This window comes from Python bivittatus, unplaced genomic scaffold, assembly GCF_059951505.1.
Source record: "Python bivittatus isolate LINGU-HERP-01145 unplaced genomic scaffold, Pbiv_v1 ctg000020_np1212, whole genome shotgun sequence".
Lineage (NCBI taxonomy): Eukaryota > Metazoa > Chordata > Lepidosauria > Squamata > Pythonidae > Python > Python bivittatus.
The window spans coordinates 12947285-12964472 of record NW_028277030.1 but is presented as its reverse complement, the minus strand read 5'-3'; the positions used below and the strand labels follow the sequence as shown (position 1 = coordinate 12964472).

Genomic DNA, 17188 nt, shown 5'->3' with positions numbered 1-17188 from the left:
GAGAGCAAGCAAAGATGTTCTGTGAGGCTGCTTGCCAAACAAGGGAGTAAATCTCTTGATTAAAGACAGCTGGCTGCAGGCTGATTTAAGAGGCAGTCCTGACCCGTTTTCCTTTGTTGGAACTGTCTAATTTCCTGCTCTGGTATGTTGTTCCTGTGAATCTTGTGAAAATCTGACCTTGGGCTAGCTGACAAACCTGACTTGGCTCTCTGAACTTTGGACTGGATTTTGAGTACTCTTCTGTATGGTCCTGTTGAAAATGAAACCACTCAGGCAAGCTTTCTTTCTAAGAGATTTTGTTGCTTTACATTTCTTCCCTTGTCTGCTGTAATCTGCTCAGCCTTAATTAAATTGCTTTCTTCACCTAGCAACTGTGTGTGTGAGAGAGTTTCAGACATGAAACAGGACAGGAAGGAGAACCATTACAAAACAGTGCCCCCCCCTTCCCCAGAGCCAGTCCAGAAGGATACCATGGCTGATGGTACTGAAAGTGCTGAGAGATCCAGCAGGGCCAGGACTGACCCCCATCCTGAGTTCTCCAGACATCATCCACAAGAGTGACCAATGCCATCTCAATTCTATAACCCAGTCTGAACTTTGACTGGAAAGGGTCTAGATAATCCACTGATGTAACAGTATGTGGGAATGACCTTGGGAGACAGGAAGGAATGCTGCAGACTGGACAACCAGTATGTAAAAGATATCTCAGTCCACAGAAGGAGGGAGGGTATGGAAACATTTCAGAAGGGACCTTCCCTAGTTTTCCCGGGAGTAAAAGGAAAGGAGGAGAGAAATGCTTTCAGTTTTGCAAGATTCTGTTAATGTAACCTTACAATAAAGATACAGGTAGTTGTGCTTCTTGTCTGAACTATCTCACAGGACTACCAGCTTGATCCAGAGCCCTCTGAAGCTGGGAGCCTACCACCCTCTCAACAACTTTCCCCCAGACACCCCACTGTTACCTGGAAGATGGGGGAAAACCCCACACTTAAAAGATCTGCCAACCCCACCCAACCTCCATTCCCAGAACAGTTTTAGCCATAGGCAACAATCCAGTTCTTCTCCTTCAAGCTGCCAAAGTCCATGATAGAATCCTTTCAGGTCTTCCGTAGCATCCCAACAGCTAAGCAGAACCCCATCCATACAATTCCTGAGCCCCAGGAAGAAGGCAATGGAGACTGCCAATATGGCCACTGGACCATGTGGCTGGTCAAGCAGAAGCTGCAGGACACAGGTTGGTTTTCTTGCAGAACTAGTGACATCTTCCCACTGCCTCTATCCAGCTGTACAACTGTGTCCTCTGTTTCACACAGACTTCCTACTGCCAGGATGCCATTGCCACAGTCACTCTAATGTGCCTGCCCATCCCACCCATCCTCCGCTCCATCCTTGGTGCTAGCCTCAAGATGGAGGGTGGAAACTAATTCTCCACTCTACAGCTACTTCCTCTGTTGAGCTGTAGCACTTCCTGACTCCCGCCACACACTGCCTGTCAGCTTCTCCCACCAGCCCAGACTTCACACAAAGATCCTCCTGGTAGCTAGCTACTCTGGCTGAGACCCTAACCAATATCTACACACCATCTCCAACATTCAAGGACCAATCAAACTCACCAAACACAGCCACTGTACATGCATTGCAGTGCCATCTAGGAGGGTGTTCTAGGAAGGAGATTGGCGAGCAACTCTTTGAATCTGAAGAATCTTTGCCTGGTTTCAGCAATACTAAAACATACGACTGTCTCCATATCTTAGGTATGATACATATCGGCTGCACAGTTTCAGGACCTGCTTCCTATTGTCCAGCCCAAAGGGTTTCATTTGCTTATTTCTATTGACAAAAAGACTAGCAATGCTATAAGATTTTATATGTTTAATGACATTTTCAAGTTCCACCACTGTAAATAGGTCTTTAAAATGCTAACTGTAAAGAGATCTTTAAAAACACTCATTTACTTCACATTCCTGCTGTTTTCTTTTCAGTAATCTGTTAGGAGGCTTGTGTTAAAGCAATGATTGGTGTACTACTTGGTTGGTTGTTAGATTGCAGCTGTGTTCCATCTTCTTTGGGTCTTTCTTATCATGCTTCAAGGGGTTTTTTTTTGGGGGGGGGAGGGAGAAGAGTGTTGTAGGTCATTTCCATTCTCTCAATCAATTCCCACCATATCTTACGTTGTCCTTTAACCAGCAAAGATGTAAACTCTTCTCCTGTAGAGACAGAATTTTCTACAAAGGGGTTGGTATGGTATATGTGAATACTTGCCATTTATGGAAGACTAGTACAGGGCAAGATCGGGGAGCTACCTTTTCCTATAACTTCTTCATGCATGTACCCTGATGGGACATTGCAGGCCTTTGACAATATTTTCAGAGTTGTATGGATTACTTTAATATCCATTGCCACTGCATCAAGATAAGCCATGAAACATTACCAGCGAGGTTCTTTAAAAATGAACAAACATCACAAAGGTATTTGATGTAATCATTGAATAAATTTGAAAAACAACAAGGTGATGCAAGGAGAGTGGCACTGGGGTAAAACCATTTTACTGCTTGGTGATGCAATATTATTGCTGACAAAGTTCAAATCCTGACAGTAGACTCATTTCTATTGGTCATAACTTAAGGTCATAGGTCAAATTCTGTTGGTTTACTCCTGTCCAGATTTCCACCATCTACATTTGTGAAGTTATAGTCCATCAAGTCACCATCCATATTTGGGAAATTATAATCCAGTCTATAACTACAATGTGGCTGTTTTCCAGTTTTTCATTCTCATGAAATCAAAGGTCATACCTGCTAGTTTGTAAAACGAAGTGAAAAAGATATCTTCTATTTTTATATTTAAGGTCTATTTATTAACTCATATTAATATTGACTCAGAACACAGGTCCAGCATCACAAAAAGCACAGTGCTAATTTTTTTTACATGTTCCTTCTACCACTAGTCTCATACCTTGATATTAGAAACCAATTATCAGTTGGTCTTCTGTGTGCTTTGTTTTTTTTCATATACTTAAACAAGTAAAGGCCTTTTGGATGTTGAAACACCTTCTGCATTAACTTTCATTCAAGACCTCAAAGGAAATTCCAGAAAAGATTCAATCTGATCGTAATTATATTCTCTAGGCATCTTTAAAATTGTGCAATAAATCTAGCAGTATTAATAGTCAGTAGTTATATAGGTATACAGATGTACAGGATATCTGAGCCTATAGGGTAGAAAGATGAAGGACTCAAATTTCTTCTCTTGGGTCTTCACTCCCTGACCCTGCTTCTTTTGGGGTAGTGGCTTGGTAAGTCCTACTGCTACCAACTATTATCTGGCATCTACATCCTGACTCTGGTTTGTGAGAGAGATGAGACTGTCATACCCTATGCTGCTTTCTGGTGATTAAACATCAAATAGTGAAATAATGGTAAACATTGAGGCATGGCCTCTAGATGATTCAGCCCTTCCTCCCCTCCTTAGGAGATAGAACAATCTTACAAGAAAGAAACAAAATAAATAATTAATTTTAGAAAATAAAACAAAATGTAAGACAGATTTTAATTATTAAAAAGCAAACATTCAATCTTGATGGTGATAAATTACAGACATGCCCAAATGACAGCATACCGAAGTTGCAAATGAGTTAAATGAAATCAAAAGAAAACATGAAGCTCTGGACTGACCACAAGATGGCAGTGGTCTGCTACAAATGAAGATTTCTCTGATGGAATCTCTGAGAAAATATTGGATAAGTTTCAAATTAATATTTCAGATTTTGGAAGATTCTACAGAAATATAACTTAATGAACATAGCCCAAAGGATGGATGAAAGCTGAATTTTAAACATCCATTTCTATAACTTTTACAGAGAGATATAGAAAATGAGACTTGTGGAAATACCTGGCTGAACATTTTACCCATGTCTTCAGAAATAAAAGACTTTCTGAAATAGATGTTTTGTCTGCTTCATATATCTAGGCTTCTGCCAGCTGGGGCGGGAGATTCCACTTTAATTAAAGGCTGCTGAGAAGAAAATAAATCCCACTCTTTTTCAGCTTTTGTCTATGGACTTGTGTATTTTGCTTTAAATTACCTTTTTTTTTTTTTTCCTTCCTAGCAGTGGGATGGGCTGGAGTTTGACTTTGTGTATGTGACAAAAAACAGAAAATTGTGGAGATGCATATCACTATTAGAGCATACTGCTTCAGTATGACAAACAGGCTACATCCACAATGGTTGTAAAAAAAAGAAAGAAAACCTTTGATTTCCAGGACAATGACAACAGAAGCTCCTATTGTATTCCACAGTAAACCACACAGATGATGATAATATTGCAAATGCATTTCAAAACATCTGTCAGCTTCAGGGCTCAGCTTAAAGAATTGTATGTTTTGCCTCAGACAATGCCTCTATAATGATTAGCAAGCCCAATATATTTCTGAAGCTTCTACAGAAGAAAATATTGGCAAAATTTATGATGCAGTCTGTGCATGCTGTTTTATTTTATCTAGCAGCAATATATATAGGCATGAGAGATTGAATGCATCAGATATGTGTATGTAGTGTTCAAAATAAACAAATAAAAAATTGAACAAACCACATCCCTCTTCCCCTTCATGGCATGTTGGCCACTATGTTATTTATACCTCACCTTTCAAAAAGCAGTATAAGCAATGATTTAAAGAACACAATATTATTTTTCAACAATGTTCTAGGATTCTTACTACATAGTTATTATTAGTATTATTTATTAATTATCACAGTGTGATGATAAACTTGTGGGACACTTGAGGGAAAAGTCCAGCTAAGAAAGCCTCTCTAGATCTAGACAAATATTTCTGTCTAATCTTTTTGAGGGGAAAGGTCATCTGCAATTGGGGGTAAATACAGTCCTGGCTAACAGTTAATATCTAGGGACATATCTCTGTATGTAAAGTTTTATGGTTAAATGAAATATTACAAAATGCTTTAGGTTTCCAGTGATCTCTGTTTTCTTTTGTTTTAAGAATAAAGCTAATGATGACACATCTCTCAGTTGCAGCAAGACTGCTAATTAAGGTTTTAAAAACTCTTGAACTTTATCCTCAGATCCTTAGTCCTGCCCTCATTTTAGCAAGAGGACAGGCTGTTCCATTAACATATTCCCCAGTATGTTGTTTGTACTTCCTTCTTGCATTGATTTCTATGGATCAGGTCATTCGTGGGGGAACTGAGAAGAATGCAAGTTTTCTGCTTTATTTTCAAGTGTCTGAATGTCATTTAATAGTTAAAATTTCCTTTCAGGAAGTGATGGAGAAGGTATTCTGAGAGAAGACAAGCAGCAACTGGTTTTGGGGACAACTGGTCATGGAGCAGGTTCAGCACTGGATTAGTGAAGGGGTCATAGGAAGGATGTGATAGTTAGCAGGTTGAATTTGCCCTAGAAAATTTACTTGCATAATTGTTATCTCCAGACATAACTCTTGGGACATAACTCTTGGGTAAAACTTTTAATAATTTGCAAATTAAAACAATATTCATGAACTTTGACTGAATTGCTCCTTAAGGGCTAAGTATCTTAAATAACGTCCAATAGCATGGACTGACTATCATATATATCGTTCTTAATCCCAAATCCCGAGAATGTTCCTATTTTATCCAGAGAACATTCCCCCAATGATGGCAACCCATTAGCATTATCCACGGGTGGTGGTTGTATTAAGAGGGGCCAAACTGATGTAAGTAATGTTGCAATGTCACAACATAAACCCCACCCTTTTTCTATGCATGTCATGACATCATCTGCCTAGTCAAAAAGGTGGAGCTTACAATATGACACTGCTTTCATCATTCTGATGAATATGACAAGTCCCATGGATGCTGCTGTAACACTTGATTGTCATTGAGCTGGGAAAAGGACCTGGAGTATAAGGAAATCAAGAGAAGGCTGGGGGTATGCCACTCTATTATCTATATCTTAAGAAATTAAGCTCTGGTAGGTGCTACAATGTTAAAAAAAAGATACAAGGGAATGTTGCGTGCGCGCGTGTGCACACACACACGCGCGTGTGCGCACATATATATATATATGGGTTGTCAGGGAAGCTATTGAGCATACACATACTATAATTATCTTCAGAAGTTATAGCTCAATTTTAAATATGTTTATTTGGAAATGTAACACTTGCAGCTTCTGCCTAATAAGTAGTTTAGGATTACAGCTTGACAGATACAAGGCAATAATGAATTGATCTGTCCAGGTATCTGCAACTCTCATTTGTAGGCTTTGAAATACTAATGAGGATGTGTCCATATGTTGCAGAAATAAATCAGACAGGCTTCTTTAGCATAGAAAAAATGCAAAGTCCAGTCAATTCTAAAATGCTGGTATTGACTTTCCTAAAAGAAAGTGGTATGATTCTTGCCATCCCATATACATGACAAAATAAGCCTTAACAGAATTGTTAATGTCTAGTAGCTGCCCTTACATATTTTAATTTGGATTGCTGTGCATATGAAAAACAACTAAGTTATTGAATCCATCATGACTAACCATGTCTGTGTGTGTGTACGTGTGTGTGTATGTGTGCGTGTACTAGGTGGGCGGGGTCTGATGAGCGTCAAAGCCACTGTCCTGTATGAAACCTGGAGCATCCAGGAGTACATCACTAAGAAGGCACCCAAAGATGAGCTGCTGAGAGAATGCCTCAGGCAGCAGCAGACATGGGAGGAAGTTCAAGTGGAGGAAGTACCATGGCAAGACAAGCCCCTGCATGGGATGTACCATCGACAGGTGGTTGAGGTGGCTGACACTGGGAAATCCTACCAGTGGCTGGAAAGGGCTGGACTAAAAGACAGCACTGAGGCACTGATCATAGCAGCACAAGCACAGGCACTAAGCACCAGATCTATAGAAGCAGAGGTCTACCACACTAGACAGGACCCAAGGTGCAGATTGTGCAAAGAGGCCTCAGAGACAGTCCAACACAGTGGCAGGGTATAAGATGCAGGCAGGAACAGCATACACTGAATGGCACAACCAAGTAGCTGGCATTGTGTACAGAAACTTGCACAGTGTATGGCTACACCCTCCCAAGTCCTGATGGAAGGTTCCATAGAAGGTCATGGAGAATAACAGGGCTAAGATCCTGTGGGACTTCCAGATCCAGATGGACAGGCAGGTACTGGCCAATCAACCAGACATTGTGGTAGTAGACAAGGACCAGAAGACAGTGGCGGTGATAGATGTAGCAGTGCCAAGTGACAGCAACATCAGGAAGGAGTATGAGAAGCTGGAGAAGTACCAGGACCTGAAGGAGGATGTGGCAAGTAAAGGCCAAAGTGGTCCTGGTGGTGGTAGGAGCACTCAGGGCTATGACTCCTAAACTGGGAGAGTGGCTCCAACAGATCCCAGGAACGACATGAGAGCTCTGTCTAGAAGAGAGCAGTGCTAGGAACACCTAAGATACTGCGCAGAACCCTCAAACTCCCAGGCCTCTGGTAGAGGACCTGAGATTGAGGAAGACACAGACCACCCATAGGGGTGAGAGGGGATTTTTTTTAATGTATGTATGTATGTACTGTATGTATATAGCTAACTATATACTAAGGCAGTCCAACGTAATAGCCTATGGCTTAGTTAACTCTATGTATTTTCCACTATGTTGTCTGCTGAGCATTCTATTTATTTGGCACAGAACAAAGAATCCCAGTTGTAATCAAAAAGCATATCCTCCCTGCCATATTTCAGGAAGGTGCAACCTATGGCTTTTGAGTGGCATATCAGGAACTGTATGTGGGCCAAAACAAAATGATTTATTTATTTATTCATTTAATTTGTATGGCCACCCATCTCATCAAGTGACTCTGGGTGGCTAACAACATTTAATGATTTAATGATAATGTGATTTAACTTACAGTAAGTTAAAATTAAATGAAATGAGTAAATATGTACTCCCCCAGTATTTAAAGATTCCACTTCAGGCCCATTAAAATTTTAGTTTTGTGGCAATTTTTTGAAGGAGTTTGGGGCCAAACCAGGGGTTTTGGGGGGGAGCATCGGAGGAGAAACAAATGACACGTGGGCAGGACATGACACAAATGATGCAACATGTGTAATTCTGTCAGATTTATGATACATGCACTAAGTTATGTCCTTTGTGCTATGACATCATAACACACGTCACTATCTCGATGTCATCCCAGCTTGTTATGGATGACACAGGGACACTCCAGGCTTTTGGAGACCGCAGGTTGTGCTTTCTCATGCTAGCACCTTGAATTTCCATTTTCTCTGGAGAAGGTGTGCAGCACAAAAGCTTACAGGCAAGAAACCATACAGTATGTACATTTCTTCCTTTTTTTAGCACACAACACATCCTCTGCACAGTATGTAAATGCTTAATTCTCAGATTTCAAGCATAACTAAACAATCCATCTTTTTGGCCAGATTTAATGCCTCCCCTCAACAGCTGTCACTGAGGGGAGATACTGGGATATTTCATCTGAGCAAAGACTACGCACCTATGTTATAATCAAGACGCTGAGTTATGTGGCATTGTACAGTCCCTAATACAGTGCTTCACGTCAGGCGCTGTTATCTCTCTTTCTAGACAAATGCTCTAATCATTCTATTTTATCTTCACCTATTACTATGTGACCAGTCTGTCTCACTGAATGTATCCAAATGTTGCTTTGCTGTCAGTGGTATTCTCTGTAACCTATTAATACGCATCTTTTAGGGGTCCTTTTCACTCAGACAGGCTCATTACTTTAGTCTTGGCTTATACGATTTTATTTCAATTAGTTATTCACATTTAGGTTTCAATATTCACAATGTTTATTTTCACTATTCACCATTGGCAAATTGGATGTTTTATTTTTGGATTTACTTTGAGCTGGTCTATGAGTGTAATCAACTGAACTGAATAATCCAAGGTGTACCAGTTTACACTTCATCCATGATACATAAAGTAGCCTTTAGCTCCTCTGCACTTTATTTTAAAACAATCCAAACACCTATAAAAATATTACCCAACTAGGACTTTTACACCCATATTGAAAATGGCAGAAGAAATGTCAAGCTTTGCTGCTTGCTATTCTTTCTTCTCTGATTCCTGCCACGCGATTATCATATCTTCCCTGGAACGTGAATCAGCATTGCAAAGTTAATGCTGCAGGAGAATAAACAAGAACAATAAGATCATTAAAAATGTTTAGAATATGGCTAAACATACCTCATCTGTAGGTATCCTGTGAGTCATAGGCTTGAACACCAATTTTGTTCCTTTGTTGACAAAACAGCATATTTCCCTGCAGTGGTTTCCCCCTCCTCTCCAGTGCCTCCACCCCCTCCCCCCAAACCTGGAGACTCACCTGGAACAGATTCTCTGCATAGGGCTGTGGGATGGCTGAGAACAGTAATAAAAAGGACAACTCCACTAGCAACAGTCCTAATAAAAAAAGTAAGAATTTAATATTTCAGCTGTATGTATATAACCTATCATTTAATAAGAAATTCATCTGGCATCTACTATTAACAAGACACTCCTGCTATGATTTCAGCTTTTAAAATAATGCTTTAAATTTCAATCAGAAAATAAGACAAAATTACAGTAGTTATCTTAAGCAAGCAGTTTAAATTCATTTCAAACAATGAATATTTTGTTAGCTACCCAGGCTTCAATTAAACTATCATTTTCACTCTGTAATTCAAAACATGTACATCTCGTAAGGAGGCTTAATAGCTATAAAATGTATGTGAGTGTGTGGTATAGTTTTGATGGTGTCTGTTTAATGGGACTTGATCCTAAATAAAACTGACAAGATAAAACAGAAAAAAGGTACTAATTCAACACAGTGCTGTATGATTCCACAGTAATAAAACTATCCACTAATAAGTTATGTGTAATGTGGGTAAGTGACTGCCAATTGTAATTTAAATTGAGAGGGCCATTCATTGTAGAAACAAACGCTTCTCCAGAATGAATCCACAAGCCAATCATTTTGCCATGTGTTTCAACATAAGTTGCCAGCAGAATGTTTTAATTTCCCTTGTGTTTAGACAGCATCAGCAATTTTAAGTCTGTTTTTTTTTTTTAAGTGAATAAACCGGGAACTGGATCCTGATTATTCAAAAGTGGCCTTGGGCCTTGTTTTCTTATATTAATTTAGCAGTTGCTTTTGAATATTAATTTACTTGCAATGTAATCCTATGCATTTATATTTGGAAAAAAGGTTCTTTTTTAGCTTTTAGAAGGCTAAAAGCAAGCATTGATTTTTAATTAGACTTCAACTCCCTAGAAATAAAAGCAAGTGGCAAAATTATTTTTGCACTTAGTTATTTTGTTGGGCAACAGCATACATACTGAAATAGAAGACAATACATTTTCAGGAAAAAAAAGTAGTGCTGTTGCACAAGAACTTTATTTTTAAAAGTCCCTGACATTCTGAGGCAAAGGGCAAACTTGTATTTAAGTTTGTGTTTATATTATATGCATACAGCATAGGAACTGATATTGCTTTGATTTCAGTTATGATCTTAACTGTGGCCTGTAAATAATGGATATTTCATTATTTAAAAATACCCGTTTCCAAACCTGATTATGTTCTTTCTGTATGGTATTTTTAATGCTAAGCTGCATCCACCATTATGTAAAAAAATTTCCACTTACAATGGGATTTTTCCTTCCTCTCTTCTCCCTTTTTCATTACCTCCCCACATATGCCCCAGATTGAGGATCCCTCCAAATGCCACAGCTTTGGGGGAGTTGCAGAAAGAGAGAGGGGAAATTTCCAGATCAATTCCAGCATGTCTTGCTTTTCCTTTGAGTTTATGACAGCTCACAGGGTTCTCCTTCCCCTCTCTGACCTCTTCTGTGCTATCTCCACTGCAAAACTGTGAAATAAATAGGTTGAGATATATTGAGAGACCTCAAATCCTCCAGTGCATAACACTGGGGATATGAACCCAGGTCTCCCCAATCCTTGCTCTGTTATACTGCCTAGGTAGAATAACTGTCAGGCAGAAGAGAACAACACTTAAGTTTAATTAAATAATCACTAATGTTAACCATTACTGTTTAGAAATGAGTGCTGATGCTTCTAACTAACTCCATGTGCACACAAGGGTCAGCAAGCTCAGTTAAGTCCTACAGTGTGCTGGAGGCTAAATCTTTGGAAGGGAAGCAAGCAACAAGTGATATGTCATACCATCCTCCGGAAACTGCTTGTGAGAGGAGAGGCCGGGAGCCTGAGTTGAAGAAGAAATGGTATTCTGCAGAAAGACATTGTTGACTGACTGGAGCTGTGAGCAGGAGGGCTACCTGCAACATTTTCTGTTTGTATTGATGGAATTCACCACCATTTCTAGATGGCTTGCTGCACCTGTATTAGTAATTGTGTCGGATTAATGCCAACCTCGGGCTGATTTTTAGATAGCCTGATCTGTGAGCATGCATTTTACATATATACTTTTTAAGCATCGTTTATACTTGATTATGATGGCTTCATCTACGAGTTTAGTTGCCTTGTAAACCACATCGGGGTATTCAGGAAGAAAGGCATAGAAAACGCATACTGTGCATCCGTACAGTCAGTGCGCCTCTTTCCCAAATGGGTTCGTCTAGGGCTGACAACGGGAACAGTGTTTTGAGGTGGAAAGAAGCGGCAGCGTGGAACATTAACCGAAAATGAAGCGAAATCACGTCCCGATGGACAGACGCCCGCACCCTGAGGAGCCACGAGCGCCGCTTCGGCTGCCGCGCGCCCACCGGAGCGAATGGGAGAGGTGGGGACGCGGCGTGCATTCGCTCCGGTGCTTTCCCTGTCAGGTTAGTTTAGCGGCGGCCGCCACCGCAAAAACGCCTAGCTTTGCGCGCCTTTCCCGACCCCAGGTCGACTCACGGAGTCCCCCGCGCTCCGTCCCGCTTCCTCCCCACCTCCAGCAACGGGAGCGGGCACGTGCAGATGGCGGGCGCGCTCCCGCGGGCGAACCCACCCAGCCCTTCCCCCTCCGCCCGGGGAAGGGACCCGCCGTCTGCGGAAAAGGAGGAGGACGGCGGGGCAGCGATGGTAGGTTGCGGAGGCGGGCTCGCGTGCGCCGCGGCTTTCCCCGGCCCGCCCTTGGCTCGGGGAAGTCTCGGGCGGCGGCGGCGGCGGCGGCGGGAGTGTGCGGGGCCGAGCTGAGGAGGCGAGGCCTGGCCTGGCCGGAAAATGGCGGGGCCGGAGATACCGCGGCGGAGGGGCAGGTCGACCCGGGCAGCCAGAGTGCTGCCAGGACGGGGGAAGGGGAGCGAAGGCTGGGGACAACCCCGCTGGGGGTCAGGAGGCCTCGCTGCCCGCCCTTTGGGGCCGTTCTTCTTCTCCAGCTTTTTTGTTTTCCTCCGGGCCTAGCTTTCCTGTGGTCTGGACGGTGCCCCTGAGGCTGCAGGTGGGAACTCACGTCCAGGGTTACAGGACTGGTTATGCCAACATCCGGACAGGAACAAGATGGCAATCAAAAGTTACTGCGTTTTTTGCACCTCAGGTGTGGTAGTCGGAGTCAGACCAGATGAAAGAACCCACCTGTGGGAACTAGCCTGATGTTGGTTGATGACCTACAACTCCCAGCATGCACTGTCCCTGGCCATGGTTGCTGGGCATTACAGGTAGTCCTCACTTAATGATGGTAATTGGGACCCACAGCTCCATCACTAAATGGCACGGTCATAAAGCGTGACATTACGTGACTGTGCCGACTTAGAATGGCAGTTGCAGCAATTCCAGTTGCTGTCATTAGGCGAATCCTGTGCAGTCCAGTGTCCAGCAGGCATGTAACCACCATTGGGACCTTCTGCCAGCTTCCCCATTGACTTTGCTTGTTGGAAGTCAGCAGCGGAGATTGCAGAAGGCAATCCTGACTATGGGATACTGCAACCATTGTAATTGCAAGCTGGTGACTGCAGGGGCGCTGCAACAGCCACAACTATGAGGACCAGTTGTAAGTCCCCCTTGTTCAGCACTGTCGTAACTTTGAGCGGTCGCTGAATGAGCAGTCATTCAACAAGGACTACCTCTATAATGAGCAATACCTTCAGGGCCACTGTCCTCCCATGCTGCAGTACTTGCCAGGGTTATGTTTCCCTCAAAACTTTACATGAAGCAAGACACTGAACTAGTGGAAAAAAGGGTGTTGCAAGGTGTGGTGTCAAATTTTGTTACTCAAATGCATTGTCAAATGTGCTCATACATTTTTAGAGCCTTCTTTTAAGTACTAGGCTGCTCAAACATGTTTTCTTCCTTGTCTCAGGTTCTGTGTACAGTGAAAGCAATTTCTCCATCTTTTTTACAGTTGTATTTCTAATACGAGAGCCAGTTTGGTGTAGTGGCTAAGGCACCGGGGTAGAAACTGGGAGACCATGAATTCTAGTCCTGCTTTAGGCACAAAGCCAGCTGGGTGACCTTGGGCCAGTCATTCTCTCTCAGCCCTAAGGAGGCGGCAATGGCAAACCGCTTCCAAAATCTTGCCAAAATATCTGCAGGGACTTGTCCAAGCAGTCGCCATTTATTAGCATTCTTCAAGATATTGTGCACAGTAGATTCACCCAAGTCAAAAACTTGTTCTAGGGCTGAAGATCCTTTACCAGTTTTAGTGCAGTTTTATATGCCCAACTTTATTTCTATTCTTTTTGAGTAAGGGGATTGGACAAATAGTTGCTGACCACCGTGATCCCAGAGTAATGGCTATTGCAGGTAGAGAAATAAGTGGAAGATAGGATGCACAGCTAGAATAACTGTATAGCACAATGGTAAGTGCATGAGTGAGAGTATAAAAAGGTTTTGGTGGGAAAGTATTCAAGCAGTTTGGGCAGGAAGAAATCTTAGCATGTTTCCAGACCTTTGATGCAAATTGACTATGCTGGTACAAATCTCATAATAGTGTGGTTTTTTTTTCACATAAAGTGAATTCACATAAAGCAAGGGGAACCTATTTATCAGTGGTGACATACCTACAGCTTTCCTGCACATAGAAAGCCAGCACATTAAGGAAAAAGTTACCCTAAAACCTTTTTCTCATACTGGTATTTGGGTGTTTGGTATATAGATATCATTACTTGGAGTAGTAGCAATTGACTCCCCATTTGCAGCTCAGTTATATGTTGAACACATTAGTGAGGACTAGGCCATAGAAATTAACATGTTAGGGAAAGGCTAGGTCAGTCCTACTAGCACTGGGCTGCAAAAATCCAGGTGATCACTAAGGGTTACAAGTTTTCTGTGTCTCTTTTCTGCCATGTGGTGTTTTTTCCAGTGTCATGTAGTCCAGCTCTGGTAGCGCTAATCAGAATGGAATTATATTGGCACTGTCATATGTGCTGGGCGTTGTAATTCAAGTTTTGGAGGGTCAGTGTTTTCTCCTTTCTGCAACATATATTGATTATAAGCCATCAAGGAGAGAGTATACAGCCTTGTCTCACTCCTTTGCGAACCTGGAGCCGGTCTGTTTTGTCATGTTTTGTCTGGACTGTAGCTTCCTGAACTATGTATAGATTTTATATGAGGATAATGACATGTCACCTTCCCATAAGAGAGTTTATGGTAAGTAGGGAATACCTTTTAAGGTATCTTGGATGCTGACATCCCTCATGTATAGAATTTCAGTATATTCCTTCCATCTTTGTTTGATCTTCTTGGAATCAGTTATTAACCTGTCTATTGGCATCCTTCAACATACCAGTTTGAGGTTGGAATCTCCTTCTGAGTTCAGAGATTTTTTGGAAGACTTTTCTTCTTTTTTCATGTCTTGTTTGTATCTTCAGTATCTTTCCAGATACTGTAATACTGTTTTTTGCCTCTTCTAACAACTATTTGAAATTCTTTGTTAAGTTCCTTCCTGAGATCTTTATCTTTCTTGGCTTTGGCTTTTCTTCTTGGCAATTCCAGTTTGTTTTGACATCCAGTTTGCTTTCTTCTGTTTCTTGGTCTTTGACAGTCTCTCTTCCCATTCATCCTTAACCTCACTGATTTCATTCCACAGTTCCTCTCAATGAGGTTCAAGACTTCCAATGTGATTCCTGATGTTCTCCCTGAAAATAGTTGAATGTCATGGAAACTGGTTGGCTTTCTTCTGCTGCTTTAGCTTGAATTGGAACTTATCCATGAGCAGTTCATTATCTGTTCCACAGTCAAACCCCAAACACATCTTTGCTGTTATAACTGAGCCCTTCCACCTCTTTGTACTGATTTATAGTCAATTTGATTTCTGTGTACTTTATCTGGTGATGTTCATGTAGGTATCATTTTGGTTTTCAAAAGACTGTATCATCATTAAATTGGCAGAAATTTATAAGTCATCCTCCTGCTTCATTTCAGTTTCCTAGTCCATGCAGTCCAACAGATTTTCTTCCATAATATTTCCAACTTTGGATTCCAATTTCCAGCCACAAGAAGCACATCTTATTTGCATGTTCTGTTGATTTGCATGTTCTGTTGTTTTATGATCTGAACTGGATCATAACACTCATCAGCTTCCTCTTCTGCATCAGAGGTTAGACCATAAACCTGGATATCATATTATTAAAGGGTGGTCCACAAAGTTTGACTGATGTTATTCGGGCATGCATTGCATTGTACCCATGTACTGTCATTGCTATATCCCACTTTCTGTGCTGTCCAGAAAGTGAAAGGGGAGAGGTGGTAGCTGTTTTGTCTTACAGCTGCCATCATTGTTCTTTTCTCATACATTCAAGGAAGCATTAATTGCTGTCAGATATTTCTACTTGTTCTTTCTCTCTGGGTGAGAATTGGGGGGCATTAGCTCCATTTGTTTCCTCTCTTCCTCTGGGCAACATGGCAAGACTGAACTGAGCTTGCTGGGAATGCGAGGAGGAGGGGTGAAGAGGAGGATGGCACAGGACATTGTGGTCATGTAACACAAAGATTTTACACACGCACCCTGACACTTTTCCAAAACGCCGTAAGATGACAAGCATTTTAATTATAATTAATCTTTCTTAGGCTGTAACTTGGCATCAACTACAGAAAATTAGGCCTAGTTCTTGGGGGCGGGGGAAGACTTGAACTGTACCAGTAAAGACTGCAAGTCTCAACCTGCAAATATTCCTTTCACATAAGCCTTGTTTCACACGTATATCCAGATCAGGGATTTTAATTAAAGATAGGCCTTTTGTATACAGTATGTATTTGAAAGCTGTGTCCCTGAAGAAGTTTGAATAACTGCAGATAAGGCTGTATCAGATAAGCAGTGTTGAAGTTTTGTTGCACAGTTCCTTGACTCCTCTGTACTAAATGCCCACTTTCCCCCCAAGTTCCACTATATGTTAAGTCATAATGTTGGCTTCTATGTGGCTTGGTGTGTTGCTCAAACCCAGACTTTATGTGGTTGTAAGCTGTGCTTTAAACATTAATATGTTGTATGAATCCCAGTGAATTGTAATTTCATTAGTAAATCACGGTTAAGCAAAGTATGGCTTAACATGTTATAAGAACTTATGTATAAGAATTTTTTTGGAGGCATAATGAACTTCCACCCTAATCAGAATATTTTTATTTACTTATTTGTTTATGATTATTTACTTTTATTTTTACTTCTCTCTGTGTATTCATCTTCCATCTTCCTCCCATAAACAAACATATTATTTATATGTATGTATGTATGTTTAAGGGAGGAAGATAGGAGATGAATATGTAGAATAGTGGAAGGAGTGGGAAATTAAATATTGTAAAAATAGTTAATAGAATTTCTATAAAATGGTAACTGAATTAAACATAAAAATAAGAAAACCAAACTAGGAATAAAACTGGTCTCAAACCATTTAGTTATCACAATGTGGATAGCATGTGATCACTGTTTCAGTTTCCTTCAATTAAATGGTACATGTTGCTTTGGATCTTTTTCTGTCAGTAACCTATTCTATTAAGTAAATCAAGATTTCACAGTATTGTGTTTTAAAGGAAATTAAAAACCAAAAACTCTTTATTTCTGCAAAATCATGGGAGCAAATCCTTAACTTAAAATTGGTAGTACACTGAAGTCACTTTTATTAAATGGACTCATGTCTTCCTACAGTGACTAACAGACACATGAGAGAGATTGAAGCAAATTAAAAGGACTGGGGAATTGGTGAATATTTATTGTATATTATTTGTATTAATTGTTTTAAACATTTGGACATATCATTAAGGATTTAATTTCTGTCTCAATGAGGTAATGTGGTAC

The 17188-nt window shown here is 41.0% G+C and overlaps 1 protein-coding gene and 1 long non-coding RNA gene across 4 annotated transcripts in view; one reads left to right on the top strand and one right to left on the bottom strand.

The window, feature by feature from the left end:
• Positions 1 to 8357: 8357 nt before the first annotated feature.
• LOC112540331 (uncharacterized) lies at positions 8358 to 12033 on the bottom strand. Its single transcript, XR_003084397.2, has 4 exons — positions 11875 to 12033; positions 11182 to 11355; positions 9346 to 9422; positions 8358 to 9143 (listed from the first exon to the last, which is right to left on the bottom strand). It is a non-coding gene; the product is annotated as an uncharacterized LOC112540331 (long non-coding RNA).
• The window catches only part of BTBD3 (BTB domain containing 3), a 34818-nt gene continuing 29083 nt past the window's right edge, over positions 11454 to 17188 (top strand). The window contains exon 1 of one of the 3 annotated variants that reach the window (XM_088134468.1): positions 11454 to 11801. In XM_088134468.1, coding sequence (XP_087990594.1) covers positions 11750 to 11801 — 52 coding nt within the window. In that variant the 5' untranslated portion in view covers positions 11454 to 11749. Of the gene's footprint in view, positions 11802 to 11891; positions 12043 to 17188 lie in introns of those variants that run through there. The other 2 variants (XM_007425419.4, XM_007425418.3) reach the window with 2 other exon arrangements.